This window comes from Rhinoraja longicauda, chromosome 40, assembly GCF_053455715.1.
Source record: "Rhinoraja longicauda isolate Sanriku21f chromosome 40, sRhiLon1.1, whole genome shotgun sequence".
Lineage (NCBI taxonomy): Eukaryota > Metazoa > Chordata > Chondrichthyes > Rajiformes > Arhynchobatidae > Rhinoraja > Rhinoraja longicauda.
The window spans coordinates 16,956,786-16,978,256 of NC_135992.1; the positions used below are offsets into that span (position 1 = coordinate 16,956,786).

Consider the following 21,471-nt stretch of genomic DNA (forward strand, 5'->3'; position numbering starts at 1 on the left):
GAGTGGCTGCCGAGCCTCGGCCTCCCGCAATACAAGGAGCTACTTCATGGAGTCGCTGGTGGACGCGCGGATGTTGGACCATCTGACCAAGAAGGAGTTGCGAGGGCAACTCAAAATGGTGGACAGTTTCCACAGGTAGCTACCCCGCCCAGCGCCCACCCCCCCTGCCCAGCGCCCCACCCCTGCCCAGCGCCCCGCCCAGCGCCCCCCCCGCCCAGCGCCACCCCCCCCGCCCAGCGCCCCCCCCCGTCCAGCGCCCCCCCCTCGCCCAGCGCCCCCCCCGCCCAGCGCCCCCCCCCGCCCAGCGCCCCCCCCTCGCCCAGCGCCCCCCCCGCCCAGCGCCCCCCCTCGCCCAGCGCCCCCCCGCCCAGCGCCCGCCCCCCCCGCCCAGCGCCCCGACCAGCGCCTCGCCCAGCGCCCCCCCCCCTCGCCCAGCGCCCCCCCGCCCAGCGCTCGCCCAGCGCCCCCCCCGCCAAGCGCCCCCCCCGCCAGCGCCCCCCCCCCGCCCAGCGCCCCCCCCGCCCAGCGCCCCCCCCCCGCCCCAGCGCCCCCCCCGCCCAGCGCCCCCCCCCGCCCCAGCGCCCCCCCCCCTCGCCCAGCGCCCCCCCCCCGCCCAGCGCCCCCCCCCGCCCAGCGCCCCCCCCCGCCCAGCGCCCCCCCGCCCAGAGCCCCCTCCCCCCCGCCCAGCACCCCTCCCCCCGCCCCAGCGCCCCTACCCTCCCCACGCCCAGCGCCCCTACCCTCCCCACGCCCAGCGCCCCCTCCCCCCCGCCCAGCGCCCCCCCGCCAGCGCCCCCCCCCGCCCAGCGCCCCCTCCCCCGCGCCCAGCGCCCCTCCCCCCGCCCAGCGCCCCCTCCCCCCCAGCGCCCCTCCCCCCCGCCCAGCGCCCCCCTCCCCCCGCCCAGCGCCCCCTCACCCCCGCCCAACGCCCCCTCACCCCCACCCAGCGCCCCCTCCCCCCGCCCAGTGCCCCCTCCCCCCTCCCAGCGCCCCCTCCCCCCGCCCAGCACCCCCCCGCCCAGCGCCCCCCCCCGCCCAGCGCCCCCAAACTTCCCCCGCCCAGTGCCCCCTCCCCCCTCCCAGCGCCCCCTCCCCCCTCCCAGCGCCCCCTCCCCCCGCCCAGCGCCCCCTCCCCCCGCCCATCCCCCCCGCCCAGCGCCCCCTCCCCCCGCCAGCGCCCCCTCCCCCCCGCCCAGCGCCCCCTCCCCCCGCCCCCTCCCCCCGCCCAGCGCCCCCTCCCCCCCGCCCAGCGCCCCTCCCCCCCGCCCAGCGCCCCCTCCCCCCCGCCCAGCGCCCCCTCCCCCCGCCCAGCGCCCTCCCCGACTCCTTCCGGCCCTGACCCCTGTGGCCAGGACACTCTGACCCCAAGCCTGCTCTAGCCCATCCCTCTAACCTCCTACTGGCCCCGCCCCCTCACTGACCCACCCCTACCCACCCATTGACCCCCCTCTCCGCCCCGCCCCTCCAGGATCAGTCTGCACTACGGCATCTTGTGTCTGAAGCGGTTAAACTACGACAAGAAGGAGCTGGAGGGTAAACGGAGGACAGCCTGGCGCAGATCAAGGGTGAGTGGCCCGGGGGGGGGGGGGTCTCGGGGTGGGCGGGGTTTCTCCCGGGGTGGGGGGTCTCGGCGGGTGGGCGCGGACCCTGCGCGGTGCCTCGGCCTTTGTCGTTTGTTGCCCGGTTCATGAGTCGCATGGGTGGTGTGGGTCCCATGGGTGGTGTGGGTCCCATGGGTGGCATGGGGGTGGTGTGTGTCCCATGGGTGGTGTGGGGGTGGTGTGTGTCCCATGGGTGGTGTGGGGGTGGTGTGTGTCCCATGGGTGGTGTGTGTCCCATGGGTGGTGTGTGTCCCATGGGTGGTGTGGGTCCCATGGGTGGTGTGGGGGTGGTGTGGGTCCCATGGGTGGTGTGGGTCCCATGGGTGGTGTGGGGGTGGTGTGGGTCCCATGGGTGGTGTGGGGGTGGTGTGGGTCCCATGGGTGGTGTGGGTCCCATGGGTGGTGTGGGGGTGGTGTGGGTCCCATGGGTGGTGTGGGGGTGGTGTGGGTCCCATGGGTGGTGTGGGTCCCATGGGTGGTGTGGGTCCCATGGGTGGTGTGGGTCCCATGGTGGTATGGGGCTGGTGTGTCCCATGGGTGGTGTGGTCCCATGGGTGGTGTGGGGGTGGTGTGTGTCCCATGGGTGGTGTGTGTCCCATGGGTGGTGTGGGTCCCATGGGTGGTGTGGGTCCCATGGGTGGTGTGGGGGTGGTGTGTGTCCCATGGGTGGTGTGTGTCCCATGGGTGGTGTGGGTCCCATGGGTGGTGTGGGGGTGGTGTGTGTCCCATGGGTGGTGTGTGTCCCATGGGTGGTGTGGGTCCCATGGGTGGTGTGGGGGTGGTGTGTGTCCCATGGGTGGTGTGTGTCCCATGGGTGGTGTGGGTCCCATGGTGGGTGTGGGGGTGGTGTGTGTCCCATGGGTGGTGTGGGTCCCATGGGTGGTGTGGGGGTGGTGTGTGTCCCATGGGTGGTGTGTGTCCATGGGTGGTGTGGGTCCCATGGGTGGTGTGGGGGTGGTGTGTGCCCCATGGGTGGTGTGTGTCCCATGGGTGGTGTGGGGGTGGTGTGTGTCCCATGGGTGGTGTGGGTCCCATGGGTGGTGTGTGTCCATGAGTGGTGTGAGTCTCCCAGTGGCCACTCCCCCCCCCCCCCCACCATGGGCCGCGGGATACCGGGGGTGAGAGGAACCCAGGGTCGGGCAGTGATGGTCGCGGAGGTCGCGCCCTCTGACCCCTGCCCCCCACCCCCCCCCCAGATGTGATGGTGTGGACCAATGACCGGATGGTGGGCTGGGTGCAGGCCATCGGCCTGAAAGAGTTCAGTGGAAACCTGCAGGAGAGCGGCGTCCACGGGGCGCTGATCGCCCTCGACGACCACCTTCGACCACAACGACATCGCGTTGTTGCTGCAGATCCCCATGCAGAACACGCAGGTACGCGCCCCCCCCCCCCCCCCCCGCAATCACCCCCCCCCCGGAACCATCCCCCCCCCCGGGCAACCATCCCCCCTCCGGGCAACCACCCCCCCCCGCAACCACCCCGCCCCCGCAACCATCCCCCCCCCCCCCCCGGGCAACCACACCCCCCCCCCCGGGCAACCACCCCCCCCCCCCCCGGGCAACCATCCCCCCCTGGGCAACCATCCCCCCCGGGCAACCATCCCCCCCCGGGCAACCATCCCCCCGCAACCATCCCCCCCCCGGGCAACCATCCCCCCCCGCAACCATCCCCCCCGGGCAACCATCCCCCCCCCGCAACCATCCCCCCCGCAACCACCCCCCCCCCCCCCGCAACCATCCCCCCCCCCCCCCCGGGCAACCATCCCCCCCGGGCAACCATCCCCCCCCTGGGCAACCATCCCCCCCCCCGGGCAACCATCCCCCCCCCGCAAACACCCCCCCCGCAACCACCCCCCCCCCCCGGGCAACCACCCCCCCCACCGCAACGACCCCCCCCCCCCCCGGGCAACCATCCCCCCCACCGCAACCACCCCCCCCCCCGGGCAACCATCCCCCCCCCGCAATCACCCCCCCCCGCAACCATCCCCCTCCCGGGCAACCACCCCCCCCCGCAACCACCCCCCCCCCCGCAATCATCCCCCCAAACCACCCACTCCCCCTTGCTCTACCCCCCTCCCACCCACCCCGCCCCCCCGCTTTACCCCACCCTCCCCGTGCTGCAGATCCCCATGCAGAACACGCAGGTACGGCCCCATCGCCTCCCTACCCCTCTGCCCGCTCCCCCCTAAACCGCCCTCCCCTCCATTTTCCCCTCCCCCATCTCCCCCCTGCTCTACCCCCCCATCTCCCCCCCCCCCCATCTCTCCCCCCCCCCCCCCGCACTGACGCTCTCCGTGTCCACAGACCCGGCAGATCCTGGAAAGTGAATTCAAGAACCTGCTGCTTCAGGGGACGGAGCGGCGACAGGAAGAGGTCAGTACGGGTCGGTCACCGAGGGTCAGCGGGGACAGAGTGGGGACAGGGGCCGGGCACAGGTCAGGCAGGGGTCAGAGGTCAGGACCGGACACTGACCGGCGCGCCATGTGTCTGGGGCCGAGGCCCCTGGTGATCCCTCCCGCCACCTCGACCGTGAACAGCGGTGGATCCGTGGGGTGCGGTGGGGGGGAGAGATGGAGGGGGGGAGAGAGGGGGGAGAGGGAGAGTGGGGGGCGCCGGCTCTGTGGGCACAACTCTGCCAGAGTTGACCAACACGATGTGGGGGGCAGGCCGCGTGTTGCCCCGGCGCCTCCATCTATCACCGCCTGCGGGGTGGTGGGGGAGGGGGGGGGGGGGGCAGAGAGAAGCGTGCGAACCTCTCCCGGGCAGCAGCGGGTCTGTGGGCGGCGAGGCGGCGGCTCATCTCCCCTCGTTGTTAGGGCGACGCCAAGAACTTCAGCTGCGCCCCGTCGTGGCGAAAGCGCTTCCGGGCGAAGGAGATGCGGGACGTAACGTCGGACACAAGCGAGACCCTCCCCGCCAATTTCAGGGTGACGGCCGCGGCCATCGCAGCCCAGAGCGTCCAACTCCGCAAGGTGCAAACAGACAGTAAGTGTGGCCGCTACCCGCGGGCGGGGCGTGATCGCTGCCCCCCCAACAACCCCCCCCCAACAACATCCCCCCAACAACATCCCCCCCAACAACCCCCCCCCCCAACAACATCCCCCCCAACAACCCGCGGGCGGGGCGTGATCGCTGCCCCCCCAACAAACCCACCCCTCCCAACAACATCCCCCCCAACAACATCCCCCCCAACAACATCCCCCCCAACAACCCGCGGGCGGGGCGTGATCGCTGCCCCCCCCCAACAAACCCACCCCAACAACCCCCCCAACAACCCCCCCAACAAACCTACCCCCCAACAACCCCCCCAACAACACGCCCCCAACAACACCCCCACCCAACAACCCCCCCAACAACAACCCCCCACCCAACAACCCCACCCCCCAACAACAACCCCCCCAACAACCCCCCCAACAAACCCACCCCCCAACAACCCCCCCGAACACCCCCCCAACAACCCCCCACCCACCTCCAACAATCCCCCCCAACAACCCCCCCCAACAACCCCCCCCAACAACCCCCCCACCCACCTCCAACAATCCCCCCAACAACCCCCCCCCCAACAACCCCCCCCCCCAACAACCCCCCCCCCCCCCAACAGCCGATTCTCCACTGAATTAGTGAAGCATTTCCCAAGAACTCGTCCTATAATGTTTCCTGTGTTCGTTTAGGTTCTGCCTCAGGAACCCCGCGGGCTGACACCCCGTCCATCCGCACGTACTCATGCTAGCAGCACTCGGCAGGATATGGGGGGGGGGGGGGGCAGGGGGGAGGGGGAGGGGATAGAGGGCAGAGGGTGTCGGGTAGGAGATGGGGTAGGAGCGGGGTGGGGGGGTGGGAGGGAGATGGGATAGAGCGGGGTGGAGGGGGGGTGGGAGCTGGGGTAGCGTGGGGGGGTGGGAGCTGGGGTAGCGTGGGGGGGTGTGGGAGCGGGGGGGGGTCTGGGTGTGGGGGGGGTAGGAGTGGGGGGGGTAGGAATTGGGGGGGGAGTGGGAGCGGGGGGGGGGGTAGGAGCGGGGGTGGGTGGAGCGGGGGGGGGGGGGGTAGGAGTGGGGGGTGGGTGGGACCGGAGGGGGGGGTGGGAGCGGGAGGGGTAGGAGTGGGGGTAGAGTGGGGGGGTTGGGGTGGGAGCGGGGTCGGGAGCGGGAGGGGGGGGGGGAGCGGGGGGGTGGGAGTGGGGGTGTAGGAGTGGGTGGGGTAGGAGTGGGGGGGGTAGGAGTGGGGGGAGTGGGAGCGGGGGGGGGGTAGGAGTGGGGGGGGTGGGAGTGGGGGGGTAGGAGTGGGGGGGGAGTGGGAGCGGGGGGGGGGGGTTAGGAGTGGGGGTAGGAGCAGGGGGGTGGGAGCGGGGTGTGGGAGTGGGGGAGGGGGGTGGGAGCGGGGGGGTAGGAGTGGGGGTAGAGCGGGGGGGGGGAGCGGGCGTAGAGCGGGGGGGTGGGAGCGGGGGCAGGGGGTTCCCTGCAACAACTTTAAAGAGTAATGCAGCGCCCTGGAGGTGGGAGGAATGCGTTCCTGGGAGCCACGTGTTGGTCGTGGCCGCCGCTGCGGGTCGGAGTGAGAAGCAGCTTCGTGCAGGGAAGCGGAGATTGTGAGCGCACGTTCAGTCTGGGCAGTTTGCGACCCCCGGTACTGTCATAACATAACATATAACATATAACTACAGCATGGAAACAGGCCTATCCGGCCCTACCAGTCCACGCCGACCATTCTCCCTGACCTAGTCTCATCTACCTGCACTCAGACCATAACCCTCCAATCCCCTCCTATCCATATACCTATCCAATTTTCTCTTAAATAATAAAATCGAGCCAGCCTCCACCACTTCCACCGGAAGCCCATTCCATACAGCCACAACCCTCTGAGTAAAGAAGTTCCCCCTCATGTTACCCCTAAACCTTTGTCCCTCAATTCTGAAGCTATGTCCCCTTGTTGGAATCTTCCCACTCTCAAAGGGAAAAGCCTACCCACGTCAACTCTGTCCGTCCCTCTCATAATTTTAAAAACCTCTATCAAGTCCCCCCTCAACCTTCTACGCTCCAAAGAATAAAGACCCAACCTGTTCAACCTCTCTCTGTAGCCTAAGTGCTGAAACCCAGGCAACATTCTAGTAAATCTCCTCTGTACCCTCTCCATTTTGTCGACATCCTTCCTATAATTTGGCGACCAGAACTGCACACCATACTCAGATTCGGCCTCACCAATGCCCTGTACAATTTCAACATTACATCCCAACTTCTATACTCGATGCTCTGATTTATAAGGCAAGCATACCAAACGCCTTCTTCACCACCCTATCCACATGAGATTCCACCTTCAGGGAACAATGCACAGTTATTCCCAGATCCTCCTGTTCCACTGCATTCCTCAATTCCCTACCATTTACCCTGTACGTCTATTTTGATTTGTCCTACCAAAATGCAGCACCTCACACTTATCAGCATTAACTCCATCTGCCATCTTTCAGCCCACCCTTCCAAAAGGCCCAAGTCTCTCTGTAGACTTTGAAAATCTACCTCACTATCAACTACTCCACCTATCTTAGTATCATCTGCATATTTACTAATCAATTTGCCACACCATCATCCAGATCATTAATGTAAATGACAAACAACAGTGGACCCAACACAGATCCTTGGGGCATTCCACTAGACACTGGCCTCCAACCTGACATACAATTGTCACCGTTACCCTCTGGTATCTCCCATTCAGCCATTGTTGAATCCATCTTGCAACCTCACTATTAATACCCAACGATTTAACCTTCTTAATCAACCTTCCATGTGGAACCTTGTCAAATGCCTTACTGAAGTCCATATAGACAACATCCACAGCCTTGCCCTTATCAATTTCCCTGGTAACCTCTTCAAAAAATTCAAGAAGATTAGTCAAACATGACCTTCCAGGCACAAATCCATGGTTGACTGTTTCTAATCAGGCCTTGATTATCCAAATAATTATATATATTGTCCCTAAGTATCTTTTCCATTAATTTTCCCACCACAGACGTCAAACTAATAGGTCTATAATTGCTAGGTTTACTTTTAGAACCTTTTTTAAACAAAGCACAGAGCGTGGAGTTTGCACGCTCTCCCTGTACATTGCTGCTGGCTGCTCCGTTTTCCGCTGTAAATTGGGCTGGTAGGCGCGGGCGGATGGGCGAGGGGTGGCGGGGCAGTACAGGTGTGAGTGGGTAGTGGGCCGAAGGGTCTGACCGGGCTCCTGTTCCACAGATGGCGTGCGCTGAGCTGACCGGTGCCTGGGCTGAGCAACACACGAGACTGTTAAAGCGAAAGACGTCCTTCGCGTCCAGGGAGAGAGGCGAGAGCCGCAGAGACGCTGGCAACGTGATGCTGCCTTGTTTTTTGTTTTCCTGCCACTCTGTGGGTCATGGGACAGAGGTCAAAGGCCGCTGTGCCGACCCTGGCCTGTGTGTCAGAGGTCAAAGACCACCGTGTCGCCCCCGGTCTGTGGGTCAGCTCCGGTCAGCAGGTTAACGTGGCGCTCGGTGGCTGGGCATGGAAATAGACCGGCGCTCACCCCGTTCCCCGCGCGAGGCTGGGCTGTCATTGGTGTGAGTGTGAGTGTGCGTGAATGTGAGTTGAAGACTCGGCGCCCCCCCCCCCCCACCGTCCCCCCCGTCCCCCCCCCCCCCCGCCTCACTGTTGCAGCTGGGCCCGGCCGGGACAGGGACACGGACATGGTGCGGAACTGTAGCCGGGGGTTTCCAGCCCCGCTAGTGTGGGGTGGGAAGGGGTGGACAGAGCCTCACTCTGTGTCTAATCTTTGGTGCCCGGCCTCTCTCCCCATGACCGCTGGCCCCAGGGTGAGTGGATGTTGGTGCGGGGCAGGTGGTCACCCCTGCCCGGGGGGGGGGTTGGTGCCGGTGGGATTCAGAGCTGAACTGTGCGGGGAGCGGGATGTAGATTCCCGCTGCCTGTGCACCACGACCCCTCCCCACACCCCCACTTCCTCTCTCCCCCCCGCCTCCACCTATCCCATTCACCCCCTCCCCCTCCACTCCCCCCGCCGCCCACTCTCACCCCTCCCACCCTCTCTCGCCCCCACCGCCTCTCACTCTCACCCCTCTCACCCCCACCGCCTCTCACTCTCACCCCCCTCCCACCCACACCCACTGTCTCTGTCCCATCTGCAGCTGCGGCCGGGCTCCCAGTCAATTGGCTGCGGGATATTCTGGGGGCTGTTTGCCACCACCACCCCCCCCCCCCACCACCATCCCCCCACCACCACCATCCGCCCCACCACCATCCCCCCCCACCACCACCATCCCCCCCACCACCATCCCCCCCACCACCATCCGCCCCACCACCATCCCCCCCCACCACCATCCCCCCCACCACCATCCGCCCCACCACCATCCCCCCCACCACCACCATCCCCCACCACCACCCCCCCCCACCACCATCCCCCCACCACCACCATCCCCACCACCACCACCATCCCCCCCCACCACCATCCCCCCCACCACCATCCCCCCCACCACCACCCCCCACCACCACCACCCCCCCACCACCATCCCCCCCACCACCATCCCCCCACCACCATCCCCCCCCACCACCACCCCCCCACCACCACCCCCCCACCACCACCATCCCCCCACCACCACCATCCCCCCCACCACCACCACCCACACCACCATCCCCCCACCACCATCCGCCCCACCACCACCCCCCCACCACCACCCCCCCCCCACCACCACCGTCCCCCCCACCACCACCGTCCCCCCCACCACCATCCCCCACCACCATCCGCCCCACCACCATCCCCCCCACCACCACCCCCCCCCCACCACCACCATCCCCCCACCACCACCATCCCCCCACACCATCCCCCCCCACCACCACCCCCCCCCACCACCCCCCCACCACCACCATCCCCCCCACCACCACCATCCCCCCACCACCATCCCCCCACCACCATCCGCCCCACCACCATCCCCCCCCCACCACCATCCCCCCCCCACCCCAACAACATCTCCCCCCACCACCACCATCCCCCCCACCACCACCACCCCCCACCAGCCCCCCCCCCCATCACCACCAGCCCCCCCATCCCCTCCCACTACCACACCCCCCCCCCCCCTCCCCGCGTGGGGCCGAGTCTGGTTTTTATTTATATCGATATTGAGCATGTGTGTATCTCTTGACTCGCTGTTGAGACAGTTTCGTTCCCGGAGCTTTTGAGCCTGTTGCAGGAGGGTCGGGAGGTATAGGGATGGGGAGGGGGCCCCACAGGGGCGTGGGGAGGGGAGGGGTGGGGGGCCCACGGGGGGGGGCGTGGGGAGGGGAGGGGGGCGTGTGGAGGGGCCCCACAGAGGGTATTAGGGAATCAGAGCTGGCGTCCGGTCATAGTCCGTCCTGGCGGGAGCAGACCCGGACGGCAGCTAAACTCGGACCGCTGATTCCGAGGGTCTGTACCGACCTCACAAGGACCCCTCCAGCTCCCACCCTCTGCTCCAGTCCGCTGGCCCCTCTACACTCCTGCCCCGCGGGCCCACCGTGCGTTGGAGGCGGCACTAACTCCAGGCAGTTCTCGCGGGAAATATGGTCAGTTTGATTCTTGTTGTAAATGTAAATCACGCTTTGCGGTGAATGCATTGAACGGTTCCAGACCTTCAGTGTTATCTTTTTGTAAATGGACGATTCCTGTATTTATTGAACTCGTGTAATGTTCTATCATTGTTCTGGGACATTCTTTGACTTTTATTTGCTCATTTTTATTCTTTACTTCAAACGAGGAAAAGACTCCCTTTTTATATCCACCGCGCACCTCATTGTCGATTTTTTGTTTATTTATTTGTGCCATGCGCGATTCCAGGTGAGTGAAATTGTATTTAATGTATTTACATAAAGGTCTGTGTGAAAACCTGCCCCGTGAGCTTTATTGTCCAGCCTGGCTCCAAATCCAAACGTCATTCTAGTCTTCCACAGCTGTCCGAACATGGCAGTGGTTCCAGATGTGCCGGTGCTTCAGACCCAGTCAGTTTTTGGTCTCCTGCCCTCGCCCCACTGCTCGTGTGTGAACCTTTCTTGGTCTGTCGAACCGGCCCGTTCAATTCTCCTCATGATTTTATAACACCTCTATAAGATCACCCCTCAGCCGTCTGCGCTCCAAGGAAGTGTTCTTTCTTGCCTGCCCTGTAGGTCGGGCCCTTGAGTCATGGCAACATTCCCGGAAATCCTTTCCGCACTCTTCCACTTTAATGATCACCCTTCCACAGTTCTCCACGCGCCCTACCAACATCTTGTACAGCTACAATATCCTAACTTTCATTCAGTGCCCTGTCTGACGACACCCTCTTCACGCTGTCTAACTGCGATGCTACATTCAAGGAGCCATGTAAGTGTACCCTGATGTCTCTGATCTATAACATTTCCAGGACCATCATAGAAACGTAGATAATAGGTGCAGGAGGAGGCCATTCGGCCTTCGAGCCAGCACCGCATTCAATATGATCATGGCTGATCATCCACAATCAGTACCTCGTTCCAGCTTTCTCCCCATAATCCCTTGATTCCGTTAGCCCTAAAAGCTAAATCTAACTTTCTCTTGAAAACATCCGGTGAATTGGCCCCCACTGCCTTCTGTGGCAGAGAATCCCACAGATTCACAACTCTTTGGGTGAAAATGATTCTCTCATCTTTGTCCTAAATGGCCTAGCCCTTGTTCTTAAACTGTGGTCCCTGGTTCTGGACTCCTCCAACATGGGGAACATGTTTCCTGCATCTACCCTGTCCAATCCTCCAAGAATGTTGTTTGAGAGATGATCATCATCCCCCCCCTCTCCCTCCCTCCCCTCCCCTCTACCCTCCCCTCCTTCCCCCCCTCCTCCCTCCCCTCCTTCCCCCCCTCCTCCCTCCCCTCCTTCCCCCCCTCCTCCCTCCCCTCCCTCATTCACCGCGCGTCCACGGAAGCGGAAGCGGCGTCCAGCCAATCACAGCGAAAGCCCCATCATCCAATCAGGAACTGCATTTATTAAATCACGTCTCCATCCAATGAGAAACGGTCCCCACCAATGAGTAACCAACTCCCTCCAAGATGGGGGGCGGGCGGAGAGGGGTCCAGGTAAGGTGGGTCCAGGTGGACGGGGTCCAGGTGAGGTGTGTCCAGGGGGGGCGGGGTCCAGGTGTGGTGTGTCCAGGTGAGGTGTGTCCAGGTGGGCAGGGTTAAGGTGGGCGGGGTCCAGGTGAGGTGTGTGCAGGTGGGCAGGGTTAAGGTGGGCGGGGTCCAGGTGTGGTGGGTCTAGGTGAGGTGTGGGCAGGGTTAAGGTGGGCGGGGTCCAGGTGAGGTGTGTGCAGGTGGGCAGGGTTAAGGTGGGCGGTGTCCAGATGAGGTGGGTCTAGGTGGGGCGGGGTTAAGGTGGGGCGGGGTTAAGGTGGGCGGGGTTAAGGTGGGCGGGGTTAGGTGGGCGGGTTAAGGTGGGCGGGTCCAGGTGAGGTGGGTCCAGGTGGGCGGCGCTGCCTTCATCATACAAGGTCACACAGTCTGTGACACGCTCCTGCAGCCTTGGTGCCTGAGTGACTATTCCAGTTCAGTTTATTGTCCCGTGTACCGAGGTGCAGTGAAAAGCTTTTGTTGCGTGATATCCAGTCCGCGGAAATACAACACACGATTACAATCGAGCCGTGCACAGACATAGATTTAAAAGAGTGGAGCGATTGTGGATCTGCTTCAGTGACCACACCTGTTGGAAGCAAGATTGCAAGATTACATGGAGACGCTCCGCACACGGCGGGATGTTGGAGTCGGGGCGAGTGGTGTTGGAGACACTGATTGCCAGGTTAGTTGTAGTTTATTATTGTCACGTGTACCGAGGTGCAGTGTAAAGCGTTTTAGGTTGCGTGCTATCCAATCAAGGTGTCCACATAGTACAGATACACGATAAAGGGAACAGCGTATAATACAAGATAAGGTCCGCTAAAGATAGTCCGAGGGTCTGCAATGAGGTGGATGGGAGGTCGGGACCGCGGTGTAGTTGCTGTGGAACAGATGCTCCAGTCTGGAGGGTGTCCCGCGCCGCTGGTGACGTTCGGGCGGCGGTGCAAGGTCGGTTACTCAGCCGTGAGTGACCCCCCAACCGCCGGCCGGCGGTTCATTCAAAACCCAGGCCGCGGCGGATCCAGAGACAGAGTCGCCGGCGGTGAATCGCAAACATTTGGAAACTGCTGGGCAAAGCGCTTCTCACCGGAGACCGGGTCTTCACTCACTCACTCACTCACTCACATCGCGGTCGGCGACGTTGCGGAGGTTAAGGTGAGACGGGCGGCGGCGAGGTCACTCCGCTGGGTCCCAACCTCTCACCTGGGCTGGGCCGGGTCAACGGGCTGGTGTTGGCGGCAGGGATGCCGATTGGGTGGGAGGGAACAGTCCTTTTTCCACCCCCAAATGACAGACCAAGACCGAGCCAGTCCCATCACCGCCGGCTGAGCTCTGTCTATTTTTGCGTTGTCGGGATTTGTCCCAAACAGAACTTTCAACGGGAGCCGTGAGACAGAATTTGGCGAGGATCTGCTTGGTTGTAGAGGTGGCGGGAGGGAAGGGGGGGGAGAACGGAAGGGCGGGGGCGGGGGGGGGAGGAGATGGGGGGAGGGTGGGGGACGAGGGGAGATGGCGGAGATGGCGATTGGGGGGGGAAGGGGGAGATGGGGGAAGGGAGGGAGGACGGGGGGAGATAGGGGGGGAAGGGGAGGGGGGCGATGGGGGAAGGGGGAGATGGGGAGAAGGCGGTGGAGATGGGAAAGGGGGGGCAATACTATAATCCACCCCCAACAGCACCAAAACGTGCATTTATATGGCACCGTTTAATCTCGGCGTCAAGCCAACCATTGGATGGGATTGTCATTGACAGGGCATGTGGGGCGCAGCTGGGTCTTGCGGGTTCAATGTCCGCTCAGCACCTGAGGCTGCCTGTTGTCCCCTCCCCCCTCACTCTTCCCCCTCCCCCTTCACCCTCCCCCTCCCCCCCCCCTTCACCCTCCCCCCCTTCACCCTCCCCCTCCTTCACCCTCCCCCCTCCCCCCTTCACCCCTCCCCCCCCTTCACCCTCCCCCCCTTCACCCTCCCCCCCCTTCACCCCCCCCCCTCCCTCACCCTCCCCCCCCTTCACCCTCCCCCTCCCCCCCTTCACCCCTCCCCCCCCTTCCCCCCTTCACCCTCCCCCCCCCCTTCCCCCCCTTCACCCTCCCCCCCTTCCCCCCTTCCCCACCCCCCCCTCCTTCACCCTCCCCCTCATTCGCCCCCCCTCCCCCCCCCCCTCACTCGCCCCCTCCCCCCCCCCTCACTCGCCCCCCTCCCCTCCCCCTCCCTCCCTCCCCTCCCCTCCCCTCCCCTCCCCCTCCCCCTCACTCGCCCTCACTCGCCCCCCCCTCCCCCTCCCCCTCACTCGCCCCCCCCCTCACCCTCCCCCTCACTCGCCCCCCCCCTCACCCTCCCCCTCCCCTCCCCTCCTCTCCCCCAGCGACCGCCCGCCTGGGCGCAGAGGCCACGATGGAGCTCCTGAAAACCCTACTTGGGTCTGATGGCTTTCTTCTACCTGCCCACGCTGTTCTTTGACGAGGAGTTCAGCATCAGCATCAGCTCGATGATCGGCATCTTCTCCTGCGGCATCAGGCAGGTGTTCGCCGTGACCACCAAGGAAGGCCGAGGTCTTCCTGCGACAATCCCGCCCGGCCTCATCCGCCAGCAGGTTCAAAGGTGATTGGTTGCCCTTGGGCGGCTTTGCCCAGAGACTGATGTCCTGTCGGCGGGAGTGCTTGACTTGACTCCCCCCCCCCCCCCTCCCCCCTCCCCCCCCCCCCCTCCCCCCTCCTCCTGGAAGGTTCTGAATGTGAACGTCCGGCCGCCATCACTGGTGGAGCATCTGCTTCAAGCTGCAGTGACACGGGTTTCAATCCCCACCCCTCATGCTGTCTGCGTGGAGTTTGCATGCTCTCCCAGTGACTGCATGGGATTCCCCAGGGTTCTCCGGGTTCCTCCCCGTTCAGGTGCTGTACATCGCTCGCCATTAGCCATAGGCCCTTCAGCCCAGCATGTCCGTGCTATCCATGCGCTCCTCCATCAGCAGTCCGTCCAATGCAGCCTTCTGTGCGTTGTGGAGGCGAATGCCGCATGTTGTGAGAGTCTATGTCTCCACCGACCCCAACGTCCCCCCGTGAGCCCGAGGGCAGTTGTGGCTGCCTGTGGTGCAAGGAGGCCGTGGCTGGAGCTGGCACTCAGCGGTCATGGTGACGGGGCAGCGCGTCTGATGGGATTGCTCTGCTGGAAGCTAGAAATGGTCTCGAGTCTTATAGGTAATTACTGTATTTTGTGAAACAGATGTTAAGAAAAAATCGCAAAGGACGTTTAAGAAGCTGATTGAATCGCCGACGCAGACGCCGTACTTCGTGTGTATCCCCATGTACTGGGGGCTGCTGCTCATCACGCCCCTGCTGCCCAAGTGCCTGAAGACCCCATGGGTGCTACACTGCTCCCTCGACCAGTTCATCGTCCTCTTCAGCTGGTGGAGATGTTACCGGAACTTCCACCGCCGCGGCCTCCGGGACGATGAAACGTTCGACCAGACCGACAACAAATACCTGGTGAGTCCTTCCTGCTGGCCTCCGACCGTCTTACCCCCCCCCCCCCCCCCCGCGGTTTACCCTCTACCCCTCTTCCTCCCCCCACCGTCGTTCTTGAGTTAGAAGCAGATAAAAGAAACTGCAGGTGCTGGTTTACAAAATAGACACAGAGTGCTGGAGTAACTCAGCGGGTCAGGCAGCATCTGTGGAGAACATGGATAGGTGACGTTACGGGACCCTTCTTCAGACTGTAGATTGGAGGAGGGTGGGGGGGTGTAGGTGGGTGTGTAGTTGTGTGGGTGGGTAGGTGGGTGGGTGTCGGTGGGCGTGAGGGTGTGTGGCAGGGGATTGGTGGTGCTGGGGAGATGTCGAGAGGAACCCCGACTTCCAACTTGGACCTGGAATCATGAAATACTGTCGTGGTTCCAGATCCCTCCCCTTATTGATCTCAACTGGCAATTTGCCTGCTGCCCTGTGGTTGACCCCCTCTCCTTCACTCCCCACCCCTTCCTCCAGCTGAGGCAGTGACCTCTCTCAATGTCGCCATGGGCCCAGTACCCTCGCTTTGTCCACAACCATGGTGGGCACCAACATCACTGACCAGCTTCCTCTTGCTCTGCTTTCAGTTGGTTGAAGACTTTGTGTGGAAACAGCAACTTGAGGAGGAGTGCTTCAACCTCAGGCAGCTGACGGAGTTGGAAATAACGGTATGGAACAGCAGGTGTTCCTCCCAATGCCAGCCACACCCAAACCTCCACCCTCATTCCAACTCCAACCCCAACCTCAAACCTAACCCATCCCCAACTCTAACCCCCACCCTCAATCCAACTTCAAACCCAATCCCAATCTCAACCCAACACAAACCCCAACTCCAACCCCCACCCTTAATCCAACCCAACCTCAAACCCCCACCCTTAATCCAACCCCAACCTTAAACCCAGCCCCAACCCCTACCCTCAGCCTCAACCCTAACCTGATCTTAACCTTGAACTCTATCTCTCACCTCACCTTCAAAGCCAACTCCACCTACCACTGCACTCAGTCTCAACTCCCACCCATAACCCCAGACTCAACCCTGGCCCCATTGTGGGCTTGTTGTGTTGGTTCTTGTTGGTTGATGTGAACCCACTAGGTTGAAGGGGCTTCATGACACTGTGACTGACCCTTAAAAGGATATAAATGAACATGTGGCTGCTGGAGATTGCTGCCACTGATGGAGCAGGTTGTGTAAAGGCTGGCACCGTTGGTTGAAGGAAGATGGTTGGTGGTGCCCGCCTTTGGGCACTAGTGGCTCAGTCAACCCATCAGCCACCAAGTCCCTGCCGACCATTTACACGTCGAATTTTATTCTTCCTACATTCCTGTAATTCTGTCCAGTTTCTAACACGAACCTACACATGGAAGTACTTTACAGCAGCCAATTAACCTATAACCTGCATGTTTGGGAAGTGGGAGGAAGCTGGAGAAACCCCACGTGGTCACAGGGAGGACATGCAAACTCCACACAGACAACAACAGAGGCTGTGACTGAACCTGTGCCTCTGGCACTGTGAGGCAGTGCCTCTGCCGCTGTGAGGCAGTGTACCTAGCCTCTGCCACTGTGCCATCCCAGTGTTGTACGAAAGAAACAAATGTGACCTTGACGTGTCATCTTTTCCATTTACTTTCCCTGTCGCTGGGCGGCAGCTCTACAGTATCGAGTCCCCACACATTGTTCACAGCTACATGGACATTGAGGAAGGGGCCGAGCGTTTAATCAGGGCCCACAAGGCAGCTGTCCTCCAGGAGCTGAGGGAGAAGCTGGCCAAGCAGATGACCAAGATACAGGCAAGCAGCGCTCGCTTCTTAAAACTAACACACTTGCATCTCTATACTGCCCTTTACACCCCCTTTAGGATGCTCCGAATTCTTTACACCCATGAGGATGTTGGTGGTATATTCACTGATGTAATATGGGAATTGCATCTGCCAGTTTGTACACACCAAGCTCCCACGAGCGGCTGATGACATTGACCTGATAACACAATGTTGTGATGTTCAAGGATTGATGAAGATTGACCTGCAGACCCAACTGCTCATTAAACAGTGAGATCTGTTCCCTTCAACTGAGCAACCACTCGTGGCTTCAGTGTACCCTTTTAACAATGCAGCCTTCCTCAAATGCCCCGGAGTGTTGGTTGAGCTTTCTCAACATTTTGTTACCGTACTGACAGATGGTACCCATTCCCATTCCCATTTTTAAGATGTTACACAGTATTACAAGAACATCTCTCGTGATCCTCCCACAGTTAAAGATCACAGGAACAGGGGCTCTGGCTCAGGGAAAGGGAGCACAGCAAACATTACCTGGTGGTTCTGGTGCTGAACCATTGTAACACGTGAACAGTAGATTATCAGACCTTTACGAGGATGAGCAACTTGCCTGTATGGACCAGGTAGAATCAGCATTACATTGACTGTTTCTCAATGAAATGTTTCAACTCTATTACCCTGCCACAGTAACTAAATCCCAACAATCTAGAAATGCTCCTCCAAACCTTTTCCAGAGGATCTCTCCAGGAAGGCCACCTTAAGAAGCGTCCTGGAATCCTTTATCTCCAAAATCTTCATAAAGAATTTAAAGTGACATGGAAACGCATGTCCAATATATTTTTCCTTTCAGCAACAAACACTGCCCCTCCCTTCACTCCACCCTAGTAGTCCTTCAAGATTGGCTTGGGTATCAAATTAAAACTACATCCCAGCACATCCAAACACAACCTCGTACAAGCCGAAGGGCTCATATTTCCCATACATTGTCATGAGTACTACCATCTCAAACCCACTGTTGGTCTGGATCAGGTTGGAACTCCAGAAACCGAGACTGTGCGGTGAGACTAAGCCCGTACCCTGAGCTGGTTGGTTCAGCTGTGCCGCCTTGTCTGGACATAGACTCTGCCTGACGCTGGTGCATTGATAAGGCCGACACAATTTGTGTCTATCTTCGATTTAAACCAACATCTGCAGTTCTTTCCTACGCATTGGTCAGGCCCCTTGCCCTGGTCTGCAACATTTATACTTGTCATTTATACTTGTACCAGCAGAACCAGGGGATCTTATAGAAACATATAACATTCTTAGAGGATTGGACAGGGTAGATGCAGGAAAAATGTTCCCGATATTGGGGCAGTCCAGAACCAGGGGTCACAGTTTAAAAATAAGGGGTGGGCCATTTAGAACTGAGATGAAGAAAAACTTTTTCACCCAAAGAGTTGAGTCTGTGGAATTCTCTGCCACAGCAGGCAGTGGAGGCTAATTCATTGGATGTTTTCAAGAGAGAGTTAGATTTAGCTCGAAGATAGACACAAAAAGCTGGAGTAACTCAACAGGACAGGCGGCATCTCAGGAGAGAAGGAATTGGTGACGTTTTGGGTCGAGACCAGATTTAGCTCTTAGGGCTAACGGAATTAAGGAATATGGGGAAAAAGCAGGAACGGGGTACTGATGTTGGATGATCAGCCATGATCATATTGAACGGTGGTACTGGCTCGAAGGGCCGAATGGCCTACTCATGCACCTATTTTCTGTGTTTCTAACAAGGGAAAAGCCAGCTTTGTGAGCTGGATTGGCTGATCAAGGATAACAGATTATTTTTGTTACAGGGACTGACGAAACAATGTGCCCAGACTGTAGGCCAGAACCAACCATCGTCCTTCAAGCCTTGACAGATACTGAAACTGTCAATAAAGATCATATCGTCTGATGTGTGTGATTGTCTTCATTCAGTCCCACCCTCCCCGTCTTTCGGACACCCTCTCCTCTCCCTTTCATCCTCTCACAGGCCAGGGGTGTTTCCATATTGCCCTGAGTTACACGAGACACATGAACAAAAGATTTCCCAAGGGGGACATGATGCCCTGCTGCCAGAGGAAGCTTGGAGAGGTTTGGGGATTGAATTCAATCCTGCTGAAGCCATACCTTGCTGTGACCACACTGTTCCGATGCAGGAAGCTTTTTTTAATATAAAAAAAAACTTTATTCAAGTAATAAATATTTACAAAACATCTTCTTTTCAAAAACCCCATCCGACATTCCCGGAAGTTACACATTCAATGCAGATATTCATTTCCAAATTTACACAGAAATTTACACAGAATCCCTTATTTGGAGGGGTGTCCCCACCACACCCTACCCCCCATGTCCAGCAGCGGAAGGACCCTAGACTGTGGTCCTCCCCCACAGAGCCTTGGCGTTGGCTGCACCGAGCTTCAGTGCATCCCTCAGCACGTACTACTGCAATCTGCAGCGGGCCAGTCGGCAACATTCCCCGACGGACAACTCGCTCCGCTGGGAAGGCAACAAAGCTTGGGCAGACCAAAGGGCGTCTTTCACCGAGTTGATGACCTTCCAGCAGCACTCGATGTCAGTCTCTGAATGCGTCCCTGGGAACAGTCCGTAGATCACAGAGTCCTCTGTGACGGAGCTGCTCGGAATAAATCATGACAGGGACCCCTGCAAACCTCTCCAGACTCTCTTGGCAAATCCACACTCTGTGAAGAGGTGGGCCACCGTCTCCTCTCCACAGCAGCCGTCCCGAGGGCAGCGTGCGCTGGTAGTGAGGTTCCGGCGGTGCAGGAAGGATCTGACTGGGAGGGCTCCCCTCACCGCCAGCCAAGCCAGGTCTTGGTGCTTGTTGGTGAGTTCTGGCGATGAGGCATTTTGCCAGACAAGCTGGGCAGTCTGCTCTGGGAACCACGCCACAGGATCCATGGAGTCATTCCCCTGCAGTGCCTGCAGGACGTTCTGTGCTGACCACTACCCAATGGACTTGTGGTCAAAGGTGTTGGTCCGGAAGAACCTTTCCACGAGCGACAGATGGTGCGGCAATGCCAAGCTGACTGGCACATTGCGTGGCATCTGCGCCAGGCCCATCCTTCGCAACACCGGGGACAGGTAGAACCTCAGCAGGTAGTGGCACTTGGTGCCCATGTGCCTTGGCTCTATGCTCCGCCTGATGCAGCCACACACGAAGGTGGCCATCAGGATGAGGGCGACGTTGGGCACGCTTTTACCCCCGTTGTCTGCCGACTTGTGCATTGTAGCCCGTCGCACCCGGTCCATCATCGACCCCCAGATGAAGCAGAAGATGGCCCGGGTGATCCCCGTGGCGTAGGAGGGAGGGACGGGCCACACCTGCGCCAAGTACAGCAGCCCCGAGAGCACCTCACACCTGATGACCAGATTTTCCCCTAGTGAAGGAGAGGGCGCGCTGCTTCCACAGCTCCAGCTTCTTCCCCACCCTGGCTATCCGCTCCAGCCAATTCTTGTCACACGCCTCAGCCCTCCCGAACCAGATCCCCAGCACCTTCAAGAAGTCAGGCTTGATGGTGAAGGGGATGGAAGATCGGTCTGGCCAGTTGCCAAAGAGCATGGCCTCGCTCTTCCTGCGGTTTACCCTGGCCCCCGTGGCCAACTCAAACTGGTCGCAGACGCTGATCAGTCTGCGGACCGACCCTGGATCCGAGCAGAAGACGGCGACATCGTCCATGTATAGGAAGCGCTAGTGATGAGCGTGCAGATGTGGAGGAGTGCAGTGATCTTGGCAAGGTCTTGGGTCTGGAGAAGTAGGGAGGCATTTATAAGGAAGGATGAGGATTTTTAAAGAGATTCGTTGAATTAGGACCCAGTGTGGATTCAGAGAGATGGATGAATTGGACAATGTTCATTTAGAGTTTACGACAGGCAGCTTCCCACAAGAATAGTCACATTAAACTAACTCATAGTCACCTGACTGAATCCTACCTCTGCACAGTGCCACATGTTGTCACCTACCCAGTCTCAACCCTGGAGGGGGAGAGAAAAACATTCGGAAAATTGATGGGAACTGGATGTCCATGGTCTCCGTGGATTGATAACCTATGATATGATCTATAACCTCCCCTGCGTTTGTCTGAATGAGAGGATTTCAGTTACAGAGAGAAGTTGGATAGTCTTTGATTATTTTCTCTGGAATCTCGGAGGTGAGGGGAGACTTGATAAAGGATACAAAATTACGAGAGACAAAGATAGTCAGATCCCTTTTCCCAGGGTGGAAATGTCCAACACTAGAGGGCGTAGTTATAATGTGAGAGGGGGCATGTTTAATGGAGATGTGTGGGGCGGGTTTGTTACACAGTATTGGGCGCCAGGGGTGCATTGCCAGGGGTGGTGGGGTTGCAGTGCCAGAGGCTATGGGTTGCAGCGCAGTGCCAGGGGCGGTGGGATAGAGTGCAGTGCCAGGGGCGATGGGTTGTAGTGCCGGGGCAGTGCCAGGCTGTTGTC

The 21,471-nt window shown here is 60.6% G+C and overlaps 1 protein-coding gene and 1 pseudogene across 4 annotated transcripts; both read left to right on the forward strand.

The window, feature by feature from the left end:
- On the forward strand, window positions 1-8,860 carry LOC144611491 (liprin-alpha-3-like; annotated as a pseudogene). The gene is made up of 7 exons (XR_013549532.1): window positions 1-135; window positions 1,469-1,565; window positions 2,798-2,974; window positions 3,905-3,973; window positions 4,417-4,585; window positions 5,272-5,340; window positions 7,825-8,860. The product of XR_013549532.1 is annotated as a liprin-alpha-3-like (transcript).
- A 5,320-nt stretch (window positions 8,861-14,180) lies between these two features.
- Window positions 14,181-18,910, forward strand: LOC144611570 (uncharacterized). 3 transcript variants are annotated; one of them, XM_078430732.1, is made up of 5 exons: window positions 14,181-14,308; window positions 14,930-15,192; window positions 15,798-15,878; window positions 16,858-16,998; window positions 18,813-18,910. In XM_078430732.1, exons 2-5 carry the CDS (start codon window positions 15,010-15,012, stop codon window positions 18,873-18,875), a joined length of 468 nt encoding a protein of 155 aa, XP_078286858.1. In that variant the 5' UTR covers window positions 14,181-14,308; window positions 14,930-15,009; the 3' UTR covers window positions 18,876-18,910. The 3 variants fall into 3 exon arrangements, with proteins under 3 accessions (XP_078286858.1, XP_078286856.1, XP_078286857.1); XM_078430730.1 differs by lacking the exon at window positions 14,181-14,308 and adding an exon at window positions 14,513-14,598; XM_078430731.1 differs by lacking the exons at window positions 14,181-14,308; window positions 15,798-15,878 and adding an exon at window positions 14,513-14,598.
- Window positions 18,911-21,471: the final 2,561 nt, after the last annotated feature.